General features: G+C 38.5%; 1 protein-coding gene across 5 annotated transcripts in view; it reads right to left on the reverse strand.

Moving 5' to 3' along the window:
* Positions 1-26,035, reverse strand: part of Marchf7 (membrane associated ring-CH-type finger 7) — a 36,081-nt gene extending 10,046 nt beyond the window's left edge. For 3 of the 5 annotated variants that reach the window (XM_057755516.1, XM_057755514.1, XM_057755515.1), the window contains exons 1-5: positions 25,861-26,035; positions 6,647-6,811; positions 5,835-6,024; positions 4,591-4,758; positions 1,611-2,709 (exon numbers count right to left, since the gene is read on the reverse strand). In XM_057755516.1, coding sequence (XP_057611499.1) covers positions 1,611-2,709; positions 4,591-4,758; positions 5,835-6,024; positions 6,647-6,799 — 1,610 coding nt within the window. In that variant the 5' untranslated portion in view covers positions 6,800-6,811; positions 25,861-26,035. The remainder of the gene's footprint in view (positions 1-1,610; positions 2,710-4,590; positions 4,759-5,834; positions 6,025-6,646; positions 6,812-25,860) is intronic. The other 2 variants (XM_057755518.1, XM_057755517.1) reach the window with 1 other exon arrangement.
* Positions 26,036-26,376: the final 341 nt, after the last annotated feature.

Consider the following 26,376-nt stretch of genomic DNA (forward strand, 5'->3'; position numbering starts at 1 on the left):
TAAAGCAACAATAGTAACAATTGAGGGGTCATGTTATTATGAATAAAAACTGTTATATAAGACCAGTCATACTTAACTCAGCTTCAAATGGTTTACCTTTTGTCTTTGGTAACACACTTTAAGTTCACCTTTTTCACAATCACTAAGATTTTAATTACTGAAGTCTTCTAGATTATTTTAAATACAATAGTATAAGGGTAACATACACATCACTCTGTCCATTTTATCAATTGCAAAAGAATTCTGAAACTACCTCAGTTAAGTACAGAATGACTTGTAGTTTCTCATTGACATGTTATCAAAACTGACAAATTATTTATATTCATTGAATCAAAATTTTAAAAATAGAAGACTTAAAAATTCTCTAGAACTATACTCTCAACAATCTTACTAAATCATTTTGGTATACATATGTTTTAAAACATGAAACATTTTCTATTATCCTCTCTCTGTCCTCTATTTAACAGGCTAGCATGTACTATTCATATGAATTCACTTTATAACAAGCAAAGTTTCCTTCGCTTTGTATTTTGTTAGTTCACTGATAGCACATGAAAGAAGACTCAGTAAACTGATAGCATTGAATGAAGAACTGCTACTGAAACATAACCTGGGCTGTATGAGTGAATTCAGCAAGACATTTACTGAGAGAGACACACGGACAATAAGGTGACTTTTTGTCCTAGTTTAATCAAAATCATGATATCAAGCACAAACTACTCTGAAAAGCTGAACATTCTGCCCTGTATTAAATGTTCTTCCCTTCATAATTTCAATTACTTTTTAATAAGTAGATCCAATTTTTCTGTTTATTGATTTAACTGGTCAAGTCTTAAATTATATAAGGCAAAATACAATAAACACACAAACACGCACACTACGAACTCTGTCGAAATAAATGCTCATTTAAAACTACATAAGTAGGATCTGGTATGGTACATTTCTTTAATACAAGCACATGGGAAACAGAAGCAAGTAAGTCTCTATCAGTTCCAGGTCAACCAGGACTACATAATGAGATTCTGTCTCAAACAAAACATCAAAAACCAAAATTAAACCTAACTAGATAGAATAGTAAAGAATTATAGACCAGTCAAGATCAATAAATAAAACTATCTTTGAAGGTTAGAACTCTAGCTTATTCTTTAGATAGCTTACAATCAGAGGAAACTGCTACAATGAACAAGTATTAAAGCTAATATTACTAGGGGAGAGGAAAATTTAAAATCAGGAAAATAGCCCATGGCAAAATATATAAAAAAGGAAAACTGAGAAATACAAAAATCAGTGGTAAACCAGTTAATTTATTTTAAGCTAATTGAGATTGGTGATGTTTTATCATTTGGTTCCTCTCCCCAATTAAATTCCATTTAGCAGCAGTCTAACTATATAGAATTAAGGAATTAATTAATGTCTGTGTTTATCAAGATAAATTAAGATACCTTAAATTGTTTCTTGATAAAATTCATACCCTAGAACCTACCTTATTATTATCATCATTTGCCTGTAAGTCTCAGTAACACCATGTTTAAAGAAGAAAGCAGATGAGAGCCATTTTAAAATTTTAAACTGATCTAGCTTTACAATGTACAATGAATATTCAAATTTACCTTTCTTTTATTTTTTGCAGTTTTTCTGGGTCTCTTGAAGGTGCACTTTTAGCTTTATCACTTTTCCCATCAGCTGCGTTCCAGCCTGAAGGAATAATATCTACAGTAATCATGACATTGTCAGTCAGACTGCTTCCGAGTGTTGGTGGGACCGCAAACCGGAATAGGGAACCAGGAAGAATCCCTGCTAGTCCTGTACTTCTTCCACCCTGAGGCAGATCTGGTGTGGGGCCACCAGCAGAGACACTGCTTGCTGCTCCAGATGCTTGTGGTCTGTTGGCAGCAGCCTCAAGGGGATCACTTGGTGCTTCAAGGTGAACCACTTCATTTGATTCTCTTCTAAAAAGATGAGATCTAGGTGGGACATCTGACACAGATATCCTTGAAGATTCATCTCTTCCCTCTCGCCTCCTCCTAGAGAACAAAGGTGTGCATCTATTTCTAAGGGAGGAAGACAACCACGGTCCTGTACTTCTACCTTCTGATTCTTGATTAAAATTTCCCGCATCTGGTTCAGAGCTATGATTTTGGCTAAGAGATGACAAACCCCACCTTCGCCTAAGGAATCTAAATCCCTGAGAAGCTTCAGACGTCCTGCTATCACTGACTTCAGAGGACGATGCTCCATTACTCCGAGACTGTGAAGTCAAGGTTCTTGGAGAAATATAATTATCAGAACTCAATGATCTTGTATTCAAGGAATCTTGACCAGATCTTCGTGAAAAAAAAGTTGATGACATGCTAGAAGCTATCCGTGACAGCAATCTTCTAGTAGTACGCCTACCTTCATTGTCAGAAGATTCTTGAAATGGTCTCCGAGATGAACTAACCCTTTCTGAATTGCTTATAACTGGGGTATCATCTCTACTTGAAAGATATGAAAATGTGGGATGTGAAGCATTTCGAAAAGATTCTGATTGTCTTGGAGAAAAATGTGATCTGAAAGAATTTCTGCTAGAGTCCCTAGAACTTGATATTGTTTGATGTTCAGAAGGCAATTGGTGATTGGTAGATGATGAATTCAACTGTAAATTGCTCACTGAATTCTCTTTTGGTCTTGCTCCCTGTGAATATGAAGAAGGAACTCTTTCTTGAACATCTATTTTTGAAAGAAGGGAAGGCAACCAATTATGAAATAATTTAATTATTATTAAATGTACATTTATTGACTACTGCCAGACTGAAAGACTAGGTTTGAAATGAATACTGCTATCTATAACAGCTTAACTATTATAGGAAAAATTTATTTCTGAAGTATTCCCAAGTAAAATCAATACTACAAATTTATATCAAAGTATGAAAGCTTATAAAAATAAGTTGCTGAAGTAATTTGAATACATTAATGAGAGACCGATACAATAGAAGACGCTCAAGAATTGACACAGAACGTTAGTCCAAGTAAAACAGTGCAATGATAAAAAAAGCAAAACCATCCCAGAGAAATAGTCTTGAAGATTCTTATTCTATGCAAAAAGTTATTTTATGTGAATTCTATTGCCTTATATTTTTATAATATTCCTTGCTATTAACAGGTAAGGATTTCTTTAATTTTGGTTACTCATCAGGCACACCTTAGCCCTTTAATGCAAGTTTGGAACTGTGAGTCATACAGGTCACTGCTATCAGCTATCTGGGATGCGGAGGAGCACAGAATTCCAGGCCTGGCTGGCTTAGTTTGACCTTGTCTAAAGGTCAACAACAAGATAAAGACGGAACTCCTCAACAGGAGTTTTCAATCTGAGTGGAGATAAGAAACATTATTACTCTTTTGTGAAGAATACTTCCTATAACCCTTGTATAACAGGTACATTTATTATTGGGCTAATATATGGAGACCACAGAAAGAATAAACTACAACAGGTTGAATCTATTCCTGTTCTGTAATTTGACTAAAACAAGCATAAACCCACTTCTGCATGATCCTTTTGTTAACTCTGATTAGTGTTCTTTTCCTTCTGTTACTTAGGCTTCTGAAAAGCTTAAGTCTACATACAGAGACAAAAACTGTACATGCTTGAAATTTTAATAAAATCAAAACAACCATACAGTTCCAAATAATCCTTAAAATGGTTAATTTGGGAGCCAGAAAGATAGCCCAGCAGTTAAGAGCACTAGCTTTATCAGAGGACTTGGGTTCCATTCCCCAAACCCACATGGTGGCTCTCAGCCATTTTTAACTTAATTCTAGAGAATCTGTCACCTTCTTCTGGCCTCCCTGGGCACCAGGCAAACAAGTAAAGCATAGACATACACGTGGGCAAATACAGCCATACACATAAAATTATTGATAAAAATGGTGCAATAAACAATTATTTCATAATTCAGTTACAAGTACACATTAAAACTGTTGTAGACAAGTCGTACTGTAGTATAGAAGAATTATCTAGTTTTACTTTATTAAAATATATTAAATTTTTTTCATGTATAAAAATTTTGAAAGCAGACAGAAGCTGACTACTCAAGAACATCTGTTTTTAAACTATTTATTTTTTATTGTATTGGTTTTTTGTTTGTTTGTTTGGTTTTGGTTTTTTTTCGAGACAAGGTTTCTCTGTAGTTTTGGTGCCCGTCCCGGAACTAGCTCTTGTAGACCAGGCTGGCCTCGAACTCCCAGAGATCCGCCTGCCTCTGCCTCCCGAGTGCTGGGATTAAAGGCATGAGCCACCACCGCCTGGCTATTGTATTGTTTTTTGAGGCAACAGCTTTGTAGCCTGCCCTTCTTGGAACTCATGCTACAGACCATGCTGGTCTCAAACTCAGAGATCTGCCTCCCGAGTGCTGGGATTAAAAGCATATGCCACCACTGCCCAGCTACATTGCTTATATTATTTTTCAAGTAAATCAAGATGCTAAAAAATTAGACAGTTCTGATATGCCAGTAAGAAATTAAAATTTAATTTCCTCCACTGTATTGTTATCAATGTCAGAGATCATGTGTACTAACATATAAGCTATACTTAACAAAGTAGTTTATACATACATGATGAAGTTGTGAAATCACCACTTCGGTGATTATAATCCATAAGATTGCTAATGGAGGAATCTGTTCTCCTCTCCAAATCTCTCCTTTCTCTAATCAGGTCTGTTCCAAATGAACCAAGTACCATTGATGAAGATCTGGGAACTTGACTATGCCTCCAAGAAGAATCTTAAAGTAATGCAAGAAATTTTATTTCAGAGAAGGCTTTCAAGGTTCATATATCTTTAATACAGTAAAGATAACTATATCATTATAGCTATACCCAGTTATATAGCCAAATTTAGCAAAACAAAATCACCACTAATGAATTAATCATCTCTTAATTACCTCCCTGTTCAAACATTCTTCTTTTTTGATACTGGGGACTAAACGCAGAACCTTAGATATGGTAAATCTATGTATGTTAAAATTAGATGCTGCACACTGCAAATCTATTTTCATACATAACTTAAATGTCTCATTCTCTATTACACCTGCCCATGTATAACGTAACATTATGTTAAAATAATTATGAGTCAAAACTGAAAATCTGCCAAAGATACAGAACACTTCATAAAAAGTCAAAGTGATGATGGAAAACCACCCAAACCAGAACCAAAGGCAGGCATGGTGGCTTATCTTAACACTAGGAGGCAGAAGCAGAAACAGGCAGCCAGGCTTCTGTGAGTTCAAGGCCAGCCTGATATATAGAGTGAATTCTAGGCCAGGGCTACAATAGGAGACTCAGTTTCAAAATAAATAAAAATTAAAACCAAGCTATTTTGATATGGTAATTCAATTATAGAATCAAATACAATTTTATCAGGAAAAAAAACTTTTCCCTATGTGGGGAATTGGACTTAAATGTTTACATACTCTAAGCATATATTCTATCAACCTCAGAAATATTTTTACTGTCATATTTCAGTCTTTATAGTAAGAATTAATGTATATTTTGCGATGATACTCCAAATTTTATTAGATATGATTTCATTACAAAGTAAACTAAAATTAATTTTCAAACCTATTTTGTTTCTTCCTTTCTTAGCTTTTTTGTAAAGCAAAAAGGCAAAATGAATAGTCCACTCAGTTTCACCACCAATTTAAGGTAAAATTTTGGAAACTAATTGCATTTCCAGATCCACTATCACATATGAACTATTTTATTAAAAATATTAAGATATTAAGAATCTCAGAGAGGGAAAAGACTTTGATCCAAAACATTTCATAAAGTGGCTTTTAACAGAAACTGAGTAACTTCTTACCTGATACTGTATTTAAGCCACTTCCAGTATTTCTCCCAGCTGAGGTAGATGTACAGTTTGTACAAGAAAGTTTAGGTCTTTTTGAATCATGATCCCGTTGTGGGTTTTGTGCTCTCGATCGTGCTCCCTGAGTTATCTCAGATTCACTATACCATGTAGACTGGAATGGTGATGCAGATGCTGATGCTGACTGTAAAATAATTAAGAAAAACTGCCTTTCAAATTACTCAGTTTCAAAGAAAATACTAATATTCAAAAAAAAAATCAAACTAAAATCAAGCTAATGGTTGTTGGCAATGTGGATTCTAAAAGGCAGGTGACTAGGAGGTAGTGAGATGGCTGGGCTGGGGACTAACCAAACCATGGATTCTGGGATACTAGGTACACACTACTACTGAAAGAAACCCTGAGACAGACTGATCAATCAACCAACAACAAAAGCAGAAGTATTTACCGGCTGTATTGTTATTTTACCCACTGCTTTGTACATATATAGTTAAATTAATAAGTATTCTCACTGGAAGAAGTATTTATCCACAGATAAAGCCGTCCACCAACACCCACCACTTCAGCTAAAATTTATTTTAATTAATGAAAAGTTTCCTAATTTTAGAAAGCATTTTATAAAGACTATACTCTTAGCCACAATTCAGAAGCCCCACAAATAATTAGCTATTAATTTTATCTCTACTTTAATAATTTAAGGTTGTTAAGATGCCTCGGGTACAGTTTTTTTAAAAAAAAAAAATTAATAAATGTGTCCAAAGCCTTTTGAATTTGACTGTACATATATATTCAAGTTAAAATACTACCTGATATTCAGAATCCAGTCTAAAGGAAGAGTCTCTAGAGTGATAGGGATCATTTAAACCAGCTCCTCTGTTTCCAGACACCATCCTAGTACTTAAAGAGCCAGAGGGTTGAACAGAAATTCTTCTTGGAATCCTGGAAGGTTTAGACTCCATGCTCAAGGTTTCCTGTGAAATGCAAATTTGTGTTAATTTTATTTTGGAAGACAAGCAAGCACTTACCTCCCACCCCCAACTATATACAGCAACAATTTACTCTAGAACATTCATTTAGTTTGAGACACAATTCAGGTGTCATAACAGAAAAGGAGCCATTGAAGAACTGGCCCGGCCAGCTCAAATTAGCAGGTAAAGGTGCTGCTAGCCTTGCAAGCCTGGCCTGAGAGCAGAGTTCCATCTCCAGAGGAGGCAGAGACAAGAATCCCCAATTCACCAAGAAGTTCTCACATCAGCTAGTCTGGAGTAAACATTCACCTGGGAGACAGATGAAATTCTGCCTCCACAGGGAGGGAGGAAAGAACTGACTCCAGAGAACTGTCCTCTGCCCTCTGCACATGCACATACAAAATAAATTTTAAAAATTAAAAAGCATCAAATAGTCAAATCAACTATTTGCAACAATATTAAACTATGAAACTCTCACCACCCTTCTCCTTGAAGGCCAAGGTTTGGTAACTCCAGTCAAGGTTTCCTAATGCCCATTTGAGAGATATGGCAATATGTTCTAGACAACACACAGATCTGTCTTGCAATGCCTCAACTTCTTCCTCGCATACATTTATCCTCGACTCTTGTGCCACCCTTCGTAATGTACATGCCTCTTACACTACTTTCACGTCCTTTAACAAATTTACTCTCACAACCCTTTTATACATCTGGGAAGCCTGAATATTCCTTATCTAATTTCTGCCCATCAGAGTAAATCTTTATTCTGTATAATTTCACTTTTCACACATTTTTCTTAAGACACCACAGCCTGTTTGTTATTTGCTTATCACTTTATTTCCCTTTCTCAACAATGAATTTCTTTATTCTCTAGGTCAGGATCATTTAAAGTACCTCTAAACCACAGCCTAGAATAGATAACGTACTGGTAGGAATTTTCTAAGGATAGACCTTTGTGATCCGCCTCCTTTTGGCTATCAGACTGTTAAGACTGTAACAAACCTAACAAATTGGAATGTCTCCAGGCCTGGGTGTCCCCCCACACAGAAGATTTCACACAGTCCCGACATGCTGATAAACTACCTGGCAGGAGAGACTGGAGCACAGACAATGATTGGTCAGAGATGGTAAGGACCACACTTTCATCATGACTGCTTAGTTATGCAAACCTCTTGCCTTTTACTGAAATCTAAAGCTAGAGGCAGGAGAGATAGGGTCAGCAGTTAAGAACACTTGCTGCTTGCTCTTGCAAAAGGCCAGAGATCCCAGCACCCACAAAAGAAAGCTTACAACCACCTTTAACTCCAACGCCAGTGTATCCATCCTCCTCTTCTGGCATCCATGGGCAAGCGCATACACATATAAATAAATAAAATAAATGAACCCAGACTTATGTTGGATGTTGAGAATGGAGTGTGTGTGTGTATGTATGTGTGTCTTCTTTGTTTCTATTGCTTCTCTGTGTAATTGGTCTGTTAGGACAGGTGGCTGAGCCTAGCTTATAAGAGCTGCCAGACTCTGACTCAAACAATGTGGGAAAACAGGTACTCAAAACATACAAGTTGAAAATCATAAAAAGAATAAATATAAAACAGGATGTAACACACCCCCATGCCTGCACCCTAGCATTCAGGGCCTGAGGCAGAACTTCGAGAGGCTAGCCTGAACTACACAGGGAAAACACGTCTCCAAAATAAGTATCTTCCTTTTATTTACCACTGATATGCTTTCTTAACTCTAACATAGATAAAAGTAATAGCTGGCATTTACCAAACACCATATGAGGGTAGGGGACCACTGATTACTCATTAGTCATCGCCAAAGTGATCCTGTGAGTAAGTGCTATACTAGTCCTCCTTTCTAAGTTACTTGGAATATTGGAAAGGAAAGATCTATAAAATATATAAACCAGAGATGGAACTAATTATATGGTAATTTACCAGCTCAGCTGGTAAGGTACTTGTTGTGCAGCAAGCATAAAAACCTAACTTCACTCACATATAACTAAGCATATATTATACCTAAAGAGGCTATGGATTCAGTTCCCAGCCCCCACACCCGACAGTTCACAACTGCATATCAAGTCCTCCAGCTACTGGGTATGTCTGGCTCTCTCTCTCACTTGCACATACCAAGCCCCAACAATTCAAACTAAAAATTGTTAAAAATAAAAATATTTTAAAAAGTTAAAAACTTAAAAAAAAACTTCCCTTGGGGTAGGAAGACAGGATTTCTCTGCATAGCCCTGGCTATCCTGGAACTTACTCTGTAGACCAGGCTATCCTCTGCCTCCCAAGTGCTAGCCCTGTTCTTATGCCTACCCACTTTAAAGCTAAACTAAGCCTAGTCACAGGATCCTTGCCTAGACTTCACACTAATCTGTTATTTAATTACTTGTGGTGATTGACATTAGTATCAGCCTACACCTTCACCATCATTACTGGCCACTTTAACCCTTTCTTGGGTTTTCTGTATCATGGGATGCATGACCAGGTTTGTTAACAGATATTACTAATTAAGACTGGAATATATATGGAATATATACTTGTGAAATCAATGGTAATCAGCAAAGTAAAACCAATAAAGCCTAAGTAGCTTGTGGATTTGTTATTAAATAAATTTTGACACTGTGAAAGAATACAAACATATCAGTCTGTTTCTGGCTATGACACAGCAAATATTAGATAACTTATAAGTCTGTAGTAAATAAGAAAACATGTCAAGTGTCTTATTATGTAACTAAGAAATTTTCAGCAAATGAGAAATAAGACTGAAAGCAAAACCGGATGTGGTTAAACCATATCAAGAACTACTGAGAACAGGCTACCTTCTATCTTCAGTTCTTTTGCTCACCTTTCAAAGCCTCATAAATGTAATCGAAGACTTAAATAAAAAAAAAATACAATGAGGGGGAGCTGAAGTAGGACAGGTCCAGAAACTCAGCAAAGGATGGTTCTATAATCTAGGGACCAGAAAGATATAAGAACTAGAAACAAAGTATTTTTAACCTTATCATCACAGAACAAAAATTTGTCACTAAAACAAGAGTAAGTGAATCAAAGACTTAAACCATTTTAAAAAAAAAGGAAGAAAAAGAAAAGACATCAGAACAAAATACAATTTCTATGGAAACAGTAATAAAAACAGAATTATCAGAGAACACGGTAATTCCATTTTTGGGCATCAACCAAACCAACCCAACCTAACCAACTGAAAATAAGGGTCTTGAAATTATATGTGCATTCCCAAACAGCAGTATTATTCACAACAGAGCTCAAATATTACCGATAAATGGGTAAATGGCTAAGTAAAATGTGGTGCATACATATAACTCATATCAACCAGCCTTAAAAGGGACGGAGGGCCAAGCAAGGTGACTTAGCAGGTAAAGGTATCTGGTGCCTTGCTGGACAATCTGAGCTGGATCTCTGGAATCTACAAGGTTGAAAATCAACTGCTACAAACTCGTCTCTGACTTCCATGCATATGCTGTGGCACACACACACACACCCATGAACATACACATCACTCACCTACCAAAATAAGCTGGGTGTGGTGGTGTATACCTTTAATCCCATTACTAATGAGGCAGAGGCAAGCAGACCTCAGAGTTCAAAGCCAGCCTGGTTTACACAGTGAGTTCCAGGACAGTCAGAGATACACAGAAAGACCCTATTCTCAAAAATCCAAAAATAAAATGATACACAGAAAGACCCTATTCTCAAAAATCCAAAAATAAAATAAAATAAATGTAATATTTTAAAAAAGCTTTAAAGGGGGCATTCTGACCCATGATAGACTATTAATCAGTCTTGAAGAAATTATACTTAAACAAGTCAGTCACAAGACAACTATTACATGATTCCACCTATCTATTTAACATAGTCAAAATCTTAAGGACAATAAAATCCCAGAAGGGCAGTTACCAAGGGGAGCCAAGATTTACCACTTAAAGTGTGTATAGCTTTAATATTATGAAAAGAATTATGGAGATGGGTAGTAATAATGGTTATATGTCAAATAAATATATCTAATAAAATCAATTGTACACTTGAACACAATTAGGATGATAAATTCTACATAATGCCATTTTACTACAATCAAAAAATTATGGAGAGAAAAAAGATGACGCATGGGGCTAAAAATTCCATTAATTAAAAACGTTCATTTGGAGAGGGCTAGGGAGACAAATCAGTCAGCAAAGCACTGAAGTAAGTCACGTGATTTATATTCAATCCTTAGTAGCTACACAAAAAGGCAATGGGGTGACATGTGCTTTTAATCTCAGCCATGAGGAGTTAGACTAAGTCTGGTTAGCTAACCTAGCCTGCTTGCCAAGTTCCAAGTCCAGTGACAGACGTAACTGACTCTCACTGACTCTCTCTCTCTCTCTCAGCTTCCCCCCCATGAAAAATGTTGTTAGGAGAATTATAATTTTCTATTCTTAAATCACTAAGAAACACAAGAGGTCAGGACAGAAAAGATGGCTTAGCAGTTAAAAAGGCAGAGATCTGGGTTCCATTCCCAGCACCTACATGACAACTCACAACCACCTGCAGGCGTATACATAGTGCACATATATACATGAAGGCAAAATAATCATACACATAAAACAAACCTAAAAAGATTTTAAACAGAAACAAACAAAAATCAGAAGATTTCCAAATAATAACATTTGGCATATTCTCAAAAAAAAATTATAGCTCAAAGTTAAGAGTGCTTTGTGGGCTGAAGTGATGGCTCAGCCAAGACTAGGATCACAACCAAAAATATAAGAGTGCTTCACTGGCATGCATGCAGGAGGCCCTGGTTTGATTCCTAGCACAGGGAGAGAGAGGAAGGAAGGAGGGAGGGCGGGCGGGCAGGCAAACAGGAAAAAAAACAACCTAGCTCACCAGAACTATTCTCCCCCCCAAGACCGCTATTTACCAACTATCTAACTTGCTTTTTCCTAGTAACAAACATCAAGCACAACGAAACTAAATACTCAATGAATCGATATTATATAAAAGACAAATCAAATAATGACAATAAAGAGATGATACAAGAAAGAAATTGGGGAGAAAAAGTTTGATTATCATCCTCAAAGGTATCAAAATAAAGATGTTTGAGAATATGCAACCAGGATTGTAAGAGTTGTGGAATTTCTAAATGAAATACACGTAAAAAATGAGAAAGATTGGAATGATCAAAGCATAAAAACTAAAATAAACCAAGGAAACTTCAGAAAAGGAAAAAATAAACATAAACATGAAAAGAATTGTTCAAAAGGATTACCATTTGATTGTGGTCTAACAAGAAGAAAACTGCCAGGGATTACCTTTCTACAACTGAAACACACCAACCTCCACAATGAAATGAAGCAAGCGAGATCCAAGAGAGTAAGAGTAGCATCGTAAGCAACACCATTTTAACACTGCACTGCTTTTCTCACTGCTGTGACCAAAAATTAAACAACAAAAAACCACGAACCAGAAGCAACTGAAGAGAGGAGGAAGGAAGCCGCTCTTCTGACTTCCAGTTCAAGGGATACAGCCCACCAGAGGGAGAACAGCAGGGCAGCGGGACATGAAGCAGTGACACAAAAACATTAGCAGTAAGACAGCAATGGAAAAGGTAAGTGAGGTTAATGTATGGAACCAAAGGGCTCACTCCCATGACCCACTGCCTCCAGCAAGTCTCCACTTCCTAGAGGTTCCACAGCCTTTCAACACAGCTCTAGCTGGGGACTAAATGTTCTATCTAACACATGAGCCTACAGAGGACATTTCACATTCAAGCCACAACCATTTCAGTGTGAAATTTCAGAAACAGAAACAAAGCGAAGATCCTACAGTCTGCCACAGTAGGAAAGTGGCCCTACAGGGAAATCTGGCAATATTCAACTATTAAACAAAGCATGACGTACTGAAAAGCATGTATAAAGCCATGAATTCTAATCCATGACCATGAGTTAAAGAACAAAACATTTGATTGGTTAAATCAAAGAACAAAAGGACTGAGGGCATATCTCAGCACTCCCAGAGAAAGCCCCACCACAGTATCTCAAGTGAAGAGCATGTCCTACCAAAGTAAACATGCGAAGCATGAAACAACCACATAAAGAACCTAGGAAGCTGTGACAAAGGGGAGCATTCAAGAGAACAGCAACAGCAAAGCTTAGGGAAGAACGCGTCAGCTGGGCGGTGGTGGCGCACGCCTTTAATCCCAGCACTCGGGAGGCAGAGGCAGGGGGATCTCTGGGAGTTCGAGACCAGCCTGGTCTACAAGAGCTAGTTCCAGGACAGGCTCCAAAACCACAGAGAAACCCTGTCTCGAAAAAAACAAAAACAAACAAACAAAAACAAGAACGGGTCACACTGGAGTGGGAAAAAGGAAGGAGAGGGTCTAAGAAATAAAGCACCATGTGGAAACTATATTTCATGGACAGTGTGGAAGAAATGATTGGCGGGTACAATTGGAAAACCGTGTACCTACAACAAAAGGGCATCTTTTTATTTTAATGAGAAAATTATTAGCATTAAAAAAACAACCTCATACTAATCAGGAAGCCATAAAATTAAACAATGACTACTGCAGAATATCAAACCTATAAAAAAAAGAAATCTCAAGAAAATTCACTATGATATGAGCACTGTGGCAAAATATTATACATTCCAGTACCGTATAATCAAGCAAAATATAGTTGCATTACTGGGTCCAGGACAAAATGGCATTGCATATAGTTTAGGGACAAATTCAACTGCAACAAATATCTATCATTATAATAAATATCCAACAAAGCAGCACTAATTCCAGATCCTGCTTACCAACCCAAAATACAACAAACCCAGCATAAACATGGTTTATTGATTTATTTCTGATATTCTAAGGACAAGGACTGAGGCTAGTTTGCTTTGACATGAGAGCAGCTATTGGAAAACTTAGTCTGTCAGGTACACAGTGCCTGACAGTTTTCAAGTTTACTGGCCTGACCGTCCTTTCCCACCTCCAATAACCAACTTAAAAGATCTTTTTTTCTTAAATTTTTATTTATTTGTTTGTTTGTTTGTTTTGAGGCAAGGTTTCTCGGTGTGTTTCCCTGGTTGACCTGGAACTCGCTCTATAGACCAGGCTGACCCCAAACTCAGAGATCTGCCTGCCTCTATCTCCCAAGAGCTGGGATTAAAAACATGCACTGCCTGGCCCAAAAGATCTTCTTAAAAGTTATTTTTGTAGGACCAGTGAGATGGTTCAGTGGGCAAAGACACCTTATACAAAACCTTACAACCTGAGTTTGATCCTTGGGACTCATATAATAGAGAACCGACTCTCTCAAGTTGCTCTGACCATATACATGCATACTCACACACACAAAATAAATTATTTTTTTTTTTTTGAGACAGGGTTTCTCTGTAGCTTTGGTGCCCGTCCCAGAACTAGCTCTTGTAGACCAGGCTGGCCTCGAACTCCCAGAGATCCGCCTGCCTCTGCCTCCCGAGTGCTGGGATTAAAGGCGTGTGCCACCACCGCCCGGCAATTTATAATATTTTTAAAAGGCAGCTGGGTAGTGGTGGTACATGCCTTGAATCCCAGCACTCAGGAGGCAAAGGCAGGCAGATCTCTTGTGAGTTCGAGGATATCCCGGTCTACACAGTGAGAAACCCTGTCTCAAAAAAAAAAAAAGTAAAAAAAATTTAAGGGCAATTGTGTTAATCTGGGAAAGAAGGTATTCTTCTATTTGAATGACTGCTAATATTTAGTCAGAACTGTATAAACAGGCTACTCAATTTTATTATGCTATAAAGAGGAGGAATTAAAGAGACAAAGATAATGATAACCAAAAAGAATTGCATGAAAAAACATCCTGAAGTAACAGCACACACAAATCTTTTAGAAATATGAAGATAAACAAATCCTAGGACAAACAAACAGCAAAAAACCAACCAATCAACCACCAGAATGGGGTAAAAAATGGAACAAAATGACTGATTTCCTTCTAAGTAGGATGCACATACTTCAATTACCCAGAAAAGTCTAAGTTTATAATCTGTAGGATCCTAGTTTAGGATTACCATACCACGATAAATTCGTCTCAAGACAAGGGTCACACTATGTAGCTCTGGCTCTCCTGGAACTCATGTGTAGACCAAGCTGGCCTGGAACTTACAGAGATCTGCCTAATTCTACTTTATAAATGCTGGGAGTAAAGGCTCACAGCAACATACCTCTCTCCCAGGATAATTAACAACAGTGCTATGCTGTTTTAGAAACTGCAGATGTTAGCTAATAGAGGATATGGTCACCTAACCCAGAAATCTCCCTACCACTTGCTTTTTCTCATCTATATAACGTATTTGTTAAGTCCATACAAAACTGTTCATTAGAAAGAAGTGAAATTTTGCACTGGAAATCCTAGTTCTTTCTTGTACAAAGTAACTTAGTAGAATGTCTGTTCAGAATAAACCTCTGGAGAGGAGGCAGAGAGGCAGAGTCCTTCGAGAGACAGAATTTGATACTGTATGAAGCTATTTTTGGCAATGCTACTACATAAACTGATTGAATTTTGACAATGTAAGTGTTATATGAAAACTTACATAATTTGGTTGCATAAGTTGTAGGTCAAAAGTACAAAAAATAGCAAGAAATAAAATGTAGTCCTTGAAAAATGTGTACCAAACAAAGATCTAGAAGGCATTTATTAAAAGCTCATTCACTTAATAGATTTTTACGGGATGTTTACTATGTGCTGAGCAATTAATTTTAAAGAAAGGAATGATTAAGTTGAGCAGAAAAGAATATTAATTAAGAAGCTGTAGCCTGGTGGAGAATAAACTATAAGACTGCTAAACACCATGAGAAAAGGAAAGGCATAAGCAGGAATAAGAGGTAGAACACAGAGCACTGCATTTGTATATAGTTACTTGAGACTGAAATGCAATTTTCATTACGCTGAACTGTACTTTAAGGCTTACAAGAAATCCCCAGTCATGAAAATACGGAATTCTATGCTCCTGTCCCTCAAGAACAAGCAAGCACTTACCGGTACAAGGAACTGCATTTTCTGATCTCTACGAATTGTTCTGAACACAGAAAAAACATAATGAGCCAGAAAATCATATTTTTTATTACAATCTCAATAAGGGTTTGAACTTGTCATTCTACTGAACTCTCAACTCCCAAGATAAAGTCTCTGGATAAAGACTCTGTAATTATTACTATTTACTGAATCATTTGTATTTTTAATGTATCCTCCCTCACCATAAAGCATTTTTTCAGATTTTTAAAAATTTATTTTAGGTCAGGTGTGGTGGTGAACACCTTTAATTCAGGAGGCAGAGACAGGAGCATCTCTGTGCGTTTGAGGCAGCCTGGTCTACACAGTAAGTTTCTAGACAGCCAGGGCTACACAGAGAAACCCTGTCTCAAAAACTAAAATTAAGTAACTAAATAAAATTTTATTTATTCTAAGATTTAAAGCCATTTTAATAGAGACTGTCAAATGCACCAAGAGTTATATGCACCAATTCCCATATTGGTGTACTCAGTAGCTACTAAAAAAGATGAACTTCCTCTTGCTATGGATAATTTCATTCATCTGAGAATCCTAGGAAGCCCTTCAGAGTTTTCTCTACAATTAGTTCATGCTTTTGGTGGTCTGTTACACACTACCCAAAGTGTATTTACAGACACACACATACACACACTCAAACAGCATTAAATGTATTTACATCTATTCCACGGAAAGAATCTTTAAGTTTTCTTTCATGTAAATTCCCAAAGAAATCTATGTCATCACCAGTTGTTAAAATCTGAAAATTAAGTCTCCATCTGATGTTAAGTGCCATCTACCAAGTTGCCTGTTAAACACAAGTCTCATTAATAAAACAGTATAGACCTATTTTGTGATAGTTTTTTAACAGCATTAATCATGCAGGCAAAGCCAAGTACACATAAGAAGAGAATATTGAGAACCCTAGCCAACTTCCAAACCCTTCAAAAGATGATGAAGGAAATCGGCTGTTGTTAAGGAAAGGCTAAGAAAATGCATTTCCTGCAAAGATTCTGTATTGATATAGAGCAAAAAGGTCTGTGGACACTGGGGAGGGCTATGAAACCCACTCAGCAATCCCTTCTGCCAATTAAAGGCAGAGATCAGCTGGCACAAAGGACAGGGCTTACATAAAATCTGACCGCACTCCAGACTCCAGAATGGGCAGAAGACGGGAAGGGGAGTTAGAAACTGAGAAACTCTCAGCTTTCAAGAGAATCAGGCAGAAAGAGTCCGCCTAAGACAGAAGCACTAATAGGATTAAAAAAAAAAAAAAAAATGCTTCCCTAAATTGGATTTTGCTAAGTTAGTAAAATGCAAAAGTAGTCTGCTGAGAAAGGTACAAAAAGCCAGAGACCCCTTTATGGGATAAGGCCTTCAAAACCAACCAACCAAAACTGAGCTTGGGGCCAACAAGATGGCACTGGCACGCCTCCAAGTCTAGTATCTGAGTTTGACCCTCTGGACCCACATGGTTCAAGGAAGAGAACCAATTCCCACAATCTTCTACCTGACCTTCAGATGAAGTCTGTGGCTCACTTGCACCACACACACAAAATAAAATGCAAAACAAAAAAAAAAATTTCCTATGGTTGATGCAATAATACTGAGAAGAAACCACAGAGGCTTCTAGGTCTCTAAGGACAAAGCAGTGGCAATCTACTATTTTAGTGGTTTTAGGCAAACAAGCAGTATTACAGTTTAGACTCAACTACAAATTAAACCAATGCTACTCATTACACTTACACTCCGGCAGAAATAGAGCACACAAATATGAACTAGGATAATTAATATCACACCTACATAGGACGAAAATAATGATTACAAAACCCTCAAAATGTGGGCCAGTGAGAAGACTGTTCAATCCCCAGAATTCACATGGTGAAAGGAAAGAAACGATTCCCACAAGATGTCCTCTTACACAAACACAAAATAAAAGTCTCAAAAAAGAAAAAAACATTAACCTCAAAATGTTATGGAAATACCAAAGTGCCAAAAGTTCCAAAAAAGAATGAAGACAACTTTACAGGTAGTATTTGAAATGACTTGTTGATAACTGAAAGCAAAAAAAAGTACACAAAGATATTAAAGCATTTTTTAAGAATAAAAGCGAGAAAATACGAAGGGTGCGTTTCAAAGCACAGAATAGGATCCAGGAAGAGTTCTGAAAGTATTAAGTGCAAAAAGCAGATTATTCCAAACAGTAAAAGCACTGGTATCCTCTGTTCAGGTGTATGTATGCAGGATCTCTCACTCCAAGGCTCTTCAGAGATGAAATTATTAGTATCCAACAGAATTTTTATCTCTGTTTAGCATTAATTCGTTCACTTACAACTTCTGTACTTTTTGTGCCACTAAAGGAACTTAAAAGTTAGTTTTCCTGCCTTTGTGGAAGACCAACCCCCAGTTTACAAGTCAATGCTATCAAGTTAAGCATTTACTCAAGATTCTGAAACAACCTCAGTTAAAAACAAACAAAAATCCCCCAAAAAAGGATAGGCAATACAAGAAGATAACTGGCTCCAAGACAATGTTGAGGACCCAAAGAAAAGAAATGAAATGGACAGAAGGCAGACTTAATACATACTTCCAAAGAAGAAAACAAATGACCTATAATAACTAGAGGGAGAAGGAAGCAATTACTCAGAATATTAATGGACTAAATGAATCTTAATACTTTCCTTTTTTGTTGTTTTGTTTTTTTCAAGATTGAGAGCAAGGAGCAATGAAGTACAAGGTAAGACAGTTCAAGGAATGGGGGCAGAGAAAGACAGTTGCTCAGTAGTTAAAAGAGCATAATATTCTTGCAGCAGACACAAATTTACTTCCCAGCATCCATATTGGGTGTGAAGGAGCAGAACAAACTCCATTTTGAAAAAGAACTCCATTTTTGACAGGACCTAACTAGGGGAGTGAATAAAGCCTGGCAAAGTAATAAACACTTTCAAAAAAATATGTCAGCCCTGGTCAAAGTGACCCACCAGAGTGTCCAAACAACACCTGCTTGTTTCAAATATCCTTGTGGGTATCTGATGAACTGCTGTTTTGAAATTCTTGTTTGCTGACAGTCACTGTTTTAAAATTCCCCTATACCCCAACCAACAAATTCAGAAGTTGTATACTTTTACCCAATTACAAAATGCCAAGGTTTGTGCCACTCTGCTTGCGGGATTTTCCCTTTAAAAATCCCTTAACCTGAAGCCTCGGGTGGTTCTCCCCCACCCACTGTGCCAGAGGGTTAGCTAACTTGTAATTAATAAACCCTAGTGTGTTTGCATCAGATACCAGCGCTGTGGTAGTCTTGTTTGGTGGTCCCTTGATACGGGCGTAACAGGTGGCTCACAACTGTCTATAACTTCAATTTCAGGGAAAAATACCCCTTCTAGCTTACACAGGCAATTGACAAGGTACACAATTATAGACATGCCCAATACATTTAATAGGAAGAGAAAGCTGTTGGCAGCACCTATGAAATAGCTCTTTGTATTAAAAATACCTGCTGCCAAGCCTCATAATCATGAGTTTGATCCCCAGAAATCACCTGGTGGAAGAGAAAACTAACTTTAAATTATTAAGTTATTCTCTGGCTTCTACAAGTGCCCATATACAGTACACAAAATAAATAAAATACAATTTTTTAATTGAATAAATAACAGCTAGACGTCATGATGCACCCCTTTAATTCCAGCACTCGGGAGGCAGAGGCAGATAGACCTAAGTTCAAAGCCAGCCTGGTCTACATAGTAAGTTCCAGAGAGACCCTGTCTCAAAACAAAGAAAAATAAATAAGTAGTATGAAATGACAAAGTCCAGAGGTTGTTGTTAATGAAGCTCTGAAAGCATAGTAGGGCATTGTGGGCTGATTAGCAGATTTTTAATCATGCCCATTTTTACCCTTTGACCAGCATTATCCCTTTGTTTTCTGTCTGTACTGTACCTTTTACTTGGTCAGCCTTAGCACAATTCTTCCAACTTATCTTTAACAGTAAAAATGGAGTCTAACTAAAGCTTTGAATGATAATGCATGTCTACAATCCCAGCACTCAGGTTGAGGCAGGAAGATTATGTGTTCCAGGCTAGCATGGGCAACATGGCAAGACATTCTATCAAAAATCAAAAACGATGGGGAGATGGCTCAGCAGTTAACTTGCTGCTTGAAGACTGGAATCCAGAAACCCACATCAATGAAGGGCAGCTCACAAATGCCTTAACTCTAGCTCCAAGGAACACTCTCCAACCACTTCTGGCATCTGCAGATATATGCAGGAACACACAGACAGGCATACACACACACACAGACACACACACACACATTTGTTTTGTAAGTTAATGGAAAACACTTGAAGCAAGAAAGTTCTGTTACCTGATTATGAGGACAATTTTGTTTGACCCCTACCACAAGTTGCCTGTCAATGGAAACTTGGATTTTCACTTACACAAATTTGAAAAGCTAACAAGTTATAAAGCAGAATAGTAATCATACAATCCAGAAGCAGTTATTTTCCTTTTTTTTTTTTTTTTTTTTTTTTGTAGTATTGGAGACTAAACTTGGGGCCTCTCACATGCCAGGCAAGTGCTGTACCACTGAGATATCTTAAACTGTAATTTAAAACATTATTTTAGTCAAGTACAGGTGGCGCACGCCTTTAATCCCAGCGCTCAGGAGGCAGAGGCAGGCTGACTTCTGATTTCAAGGTTAAACTGATCTAAACAGTTAGCTCCACGTCAGTCAGAGCTATATGGAATTTTTTTTTTTTTTTTTTTTTTTTTTGCTATTTTTGGTTTTGAGACAGATCACACTAAATTACCCAGAATGGCTTTGCAACTGTGATCTCCTACCTCAGCCCCCATAGTGGAATTACAAGCTGTATCACACTAAACCTGACCAAGTTCTGATTCTGCTTTGTCTCCTATCATAACACTGCAGATGACTGTCCTATTAACTTAATAATGGTTTTCATTATTCAGGTTGTCAAGTCATACTGTAACGTAGTAGACACAAACCACACTATGAGACTAACAAAAAAGATCCAGCGTATCCATATCAACCGATAGTTTCCCAAACCTAAGTCTTTTCCGGTATTTTAATACATTTCTTAACACAAACGTATTTAACACATTTACTAGTAAAATTCACCTACCACTTTACATAACAAGACACTGAAGTTTTGTAGGAAATAAACTGACTACTACCTAATTTTCAGCACAAGCCAACTTCAGACAATTTGTAGAAAAAAAGATAAATAAAATATAAGATGTGAAATCACTATAAATGGTATGATTATTTAATCTCTAATGCTTAGGCCTTTTACCTACAAAAATGGCGATACTACTTTCAAAGTGTATTGTGAGATTTGATGACACTGTACATATTGAACAAATGCTAGCTATTATAAAACACCACCAGAGTTAGAAATTTCACATAAATAGCTCAGAAAATCTATTGGCTTTTTATTATCTGAAATTTGTCTTTATCATATAGTAAACATATTTTAAGACTCAGGTTTATACACAAGTCATTCTCTGCAAAGAACCTTCTATAAGTTTAGTTATCTTAACAGTCAGTATCTTTGAACTAAGAATAATTCACTTGGGGCTGGAGAGGACTCTGCAATGAAACTGCTTACTGCTCTTGACAGAGGACTGGGTTTGGTTTCCAGCACCAACATGGCAGTTAACAAATCTGCCCTCAGTTCCAGAGGATCTGATGTCCCCTTTGACCTCACTGAACTCCTATACACATTTGGTAGACGTATATACATGCATGTACATAAAATAAACAAACCTAAATACCTGTCTGAGCCCAACTCCTGCTAGCTGTGAAGACTTCCAAATTGGGGGGTTAGAGCTAGAGATATATAGCTCAGGTGGCAGAATACTTACTTGCCTAGCATGCAGAAATACATACAACTGGGTGTGGTTGAGGCTTTCTGCAATCCTAGTTTATAATATGGTCATTCTTAAATATTTAAACCCAGTTTAGGCTAAAAACCCTATGTCAAAAAATAAATAAGAGACGGGGAAATTTCTTATTTTCTGCTCAGAAAGAAGGTCTGTAGCGCCCACATATAAAGCAAAATATAGTAATGCACAGCTGTGCTGTGAAACAAAGACAGGAAGATTCCAGGGCTCAGGGCGAACCTGCCATCATCAATGAGTTCCAGCTCATTTAGAGACTGTAAAGACTTTATTTCAAAAAACAAGGTGGAAGGTGATAGAGGAAGACACTAAGATACCAGATATTCATCTCTGGTTTCCACCCACAAACAGATGAGCTTGAGAACCCACATACATATGCAAACACAACACACACCAAATATAAATAGTTCTTTATACCTTTACCATCTACACAGAAAGTGCTGCAATTATAACTACTAAGATGAGGTCATAGTCACAAACAAAAGAGAGTTTAGATCATGGGGTGTGTAGAACTTAAGTTTTCTATTAAATTCTTAAACATACAAAAAGTAGGAAAAATTAACTTCCACATACCAATCAACAATGTTAAACAAATTATCATTGCGTGACCAAACTTATTTATGTACCATTTCTTCTATTAATTATTTTAAAGCAATTGTAATTTTGGCATTTTAAAGAATGTGTATTCTGGGCTGGAGAGAGATGGCTCAGTGGTTAAGAGCATTGCCCAGCAACCACATGGTGACTCACAACCATCTGTAATAAGGTCTAGTGCCCTCTTCTGGCCTGCAGACATATACACACAGACATAATATTGTATACATAATAAATATTTTTTTGAAAAAGAATATGTATTCTTAAAATGATTTAAATCTTCAGTGGATCATAAAATACAGCTACAAATTTCTCCCATGTCCCAGTAAGAACACATGTTGGCAATGCCATGTGCTCTGGGACTGGACAGAACACGGTCAACTTTTACTTTTCTATCCCTTGAATGCAGAGGTGTACTCAAGTGATACTGTATGATCTAAAAAAATCTTAAGAGGTCTTGTGCTTCTATTTTCATTCTTCAGATGCTATCCTGAAACATCATACCGTAAATCACTCGGAATAGCAAGATCCAAGGATCAACCAACACCACCACTTAAGTCAACCAACACCACTTAAGTGGCAGGGAAGCTAAATATGGCCGAATGAGGGAAGCTCTTAGACACACAAAACTTCTAGGGCCTTTTAGAAAAATCTCTCTTGATACTTAGCTATCACAGACTTAAGATATTCCTAATATTTTTAAGGTTTTCTTAAATACTTTTAAAAAGTAAAAATTTAGCAGCAGCATCAAAAAATCTGTTATATTGTCTATCAGTACTACAGCCCTTAAAGATACAACCTATTCTCTTTGAAGTGGTTTGCTGTTGAGACGTCACAATTCAATCTTCATTCAGCATTTTAGAGTTCTTTTTTACAAGCCTACCCTCCTTTTAGAGCTGTGGAAAAATAGGTGCAAAGGATTAGGTGATTTTAAAACCAGACTTTCAAACTTATCTAGCCTACCCAGTAGTCACAGGTAAAGCCAGCTTTGACCACAGTAAGGTTCATCTCAGTGTAGAAAACTAAAATTAAAATCAGACAACATCAAATCTCAGTCACCTCTTAAATTATAAAGCAATTTTATCACTTCTGCTCAGTCCTTTTGGGTTCACTCCCAGTAACTTTACTAATGATACAAGTTTAATCAAAAACAGGAAAACAGAAAAGAAGATAAATAAACTCAAATGAAATTATCTTTTTCAGTGATTCATCAACTTTAGTAGGAACTTGTTCAACTTAAATTGTTACCTAATTTGGCCCACTGTTGATCTAATAGTTTAATAGCTCATTATTTAATACGTAATTTGTTACTTATAAACACGACTTGATACAAGCTTATACATTTTACATAAGTCTTCCCAGGTTTCTGACACACACAAAACAATCTGCCAACAAAGATAATCTTTAGATCAATTTTATCGACACAGCAGTTCTTCATTCCACAGCACAGGGCACAAAACTTCCTAATGTATTACAGAAAGTTTCCATGACAACCTCTAACCTCCCTTCATTTCACCTTTGAGCCACTGTCACCTTCTAAAACCACATCACCACAAGCTGGTCCTAGCCACCCCTCAGCTGAGTGCAAGCATTTCTCCCTTCAACACTCCCCAAGCCTACACACACCATTTATGCCTCCACAGCATTTCTGCACAGTGTTTACAGCAAGGTACAGACAGCAGTTGTTTACACATCCGTCTGATGACTAAACTGTGAGTTGTGGAAAGATAGCGCGCCAAGCTCATAAGAATGGGAAACCCTAATCTAGTAACCAAGCAGTGCTTTATACCACTGGATACATTTTCCACAGTTAAGATTACCTTCTTGAAATATATTAAAATGTGGACAACTCTTTATAACAGATGAAAGAGGTGTGTGAGATGGATATGTAATTGACTAAGCATTGTCTATATAAATGCTATGGATGGCTTATGTATAAGGTGATTATCCAACACCTTCATGTAGAACAGGGGAAAATTTTACAGTTACGCAGGAAAACAAACCTCCTTATTCCAGACACCTGATCTGGATTTGGGGTTATAGTTTGGTCAGAGAGTAAATGCTTACTTAGTATACCTGAGACCCCACATTGCATAAGACATCTGACCCCATGAAACTGAAAATAAGATAATGGGGGGTGGGAGCGACACTAAATTCCAACATATACATATATGATTGTCAAAGAATAGAGAATAAAATCTATAGGTGTGGGGGAAAAAGGCAATGGTGTACCATTTAGGGCAAAACTAGAGCTGTGTAGTGGTGTTGGATCTGATGGCACACACCAGCAATGCCAGAAAGCTTAGGCAAGAGTATCTTAAGTAGGAGGTCAGTCTGGACAGCATTATAAATTCAATGCCAGCATGAAATACAATGTAAACAAAACAAACCCATATATACATGAACCTATGTGGATACAACTCACAAAGCCCAATTTTAAGTTTTTCCTGAGCAGAATACTTGGTTATAGACCCATGGCAAATTCTGTTTGTTTACAGTCATTACAAATTCACACTGCAAGTATTTTATGCCTTGTAGAGTGTTTGCTGACTGCTCCACACACTAGCTCAGCTCATTAAAAACACATCTCAGGAGCAGGGGAACTCATCTCAACCAAGGAATCTTAAGATAACTACGGTCACGATAGTGACCAGGGCCTCTGATTCTACTGCTACCCCTCATGGCCACAGCACATCGGCTGCTTCCCACTCACGGGAGCTGGAAACGAAACACTGACCCCATTTCTGGTTATCTTGTGAAAATACCAAGAAAGAATCTTCCTTCTTAGTGATAATACTATTGGGTTTGTAAATCAGAGATTTATCTCTATGCTCACCTACGTTATGTAGCTTCATTCTGGATACAAAGGGAGTAGAAGGGAGCAAGAAATAAGGACATTTAAAACATTAAACACAGTACTTAAAAACTACAAAACGGTGTGTGAACCGAGGCTGGCCGGCTCTTATTCAACTGTTTTCACACTGGTCTTGAGGATGTGCTCATTACCCACACGGATCCCCCCCTCCCATATACTAACATATATTTTGTGGGAAAGGAGTGTTCATTGTAGTGGTTTCGATGTGTGTGTGTGTGTGTGCGTGTGTGTACGCTCTTCGTCTTCGCGACGCAGTTTCAAGATGAGGGAGCATTTTATTACTCACACCTTGCGTGTCTAGAGTCGGTCATTTACACCTCTCGCCCCGGTTTGACTCTCAAGAGCCATCTTTTGCTACTCATGACAGTGTCACGCCACTCACGGCGCGGGGCCACGCAGAGGCCTACAGTCACCGACCCCGAGGGGCTCGACCCCGACCCCGACCCCGACCGAAATTCCAGGTGGGGTTACCAAGCGCGATCCCGCACTCCCGCCGCCCGGCGCCACAGGCCGCCGCGGGTCCCCAAGGGACACGCACCGTCCGCCCTCCCCCGCTCCCAGGGCCCGGGGGGTGGGGGTGGGGGGGACCGCACGCCAATGCTCCCCTCCCCCACCGCTGCCGCCGCTCTTTACCCTCTTCCAGCTGGCACACCGCAGGGAGCGTGGGGCTCACCGCAGCCACACCGCCGCCGCCTCCTCCTCCTCCTCTCCCGGTGCGCTCGGTCTCAGGCCACGGGGACAGCAGAGCAGTCGGCGACGAAGCACAATGGCGGCCACCCCTCCGGATGCGGCGCACAAGTGGCCGCCGCCGTTGGCAGCCCCGCCCTTCCTCCTCCCCCGCCCCCTTGCGCGCTCTCGCCCGCCCGCTTCTCGCGAGACTGGCGGCGTTGCGGGGGAGCCGGGAGCTGCGGGCGGGCTAGACGTGCCCCGCCGCGGGGTGGTGCTCTGACTGCGGCAGCCGTTGAGGGCCGCTTCGGGGGAAGCTGCCAGGCGCCACGGTAAGCGGCCGCGGCTGGTCGGCGACGTGCGGGCGTGCGGGCGCCTGGAGCGGCGCGGGAGGCCGGGCGGGCTGGTCACCGCCCGGGGTGCGAGGGGCACGGTGCTCGCCTCGCTCCCGCGCCCGCCGCGGGCCCCGGTAGGCCCGCCGCT

Source organism: Chionomys nivalis, chromosome 22, assembly GCF_950005125.1.
Source record: "Chionomys nivalis chromosome 22, mChiNiv1.1, whole genome shotgun sequence".
Classification (NCBI taxonomy): Eukaryota; Metazoa; Chordata; class Mammalia; order Rodentia; family Cricetidae; genus Chionomys; species Chionomys nivalis.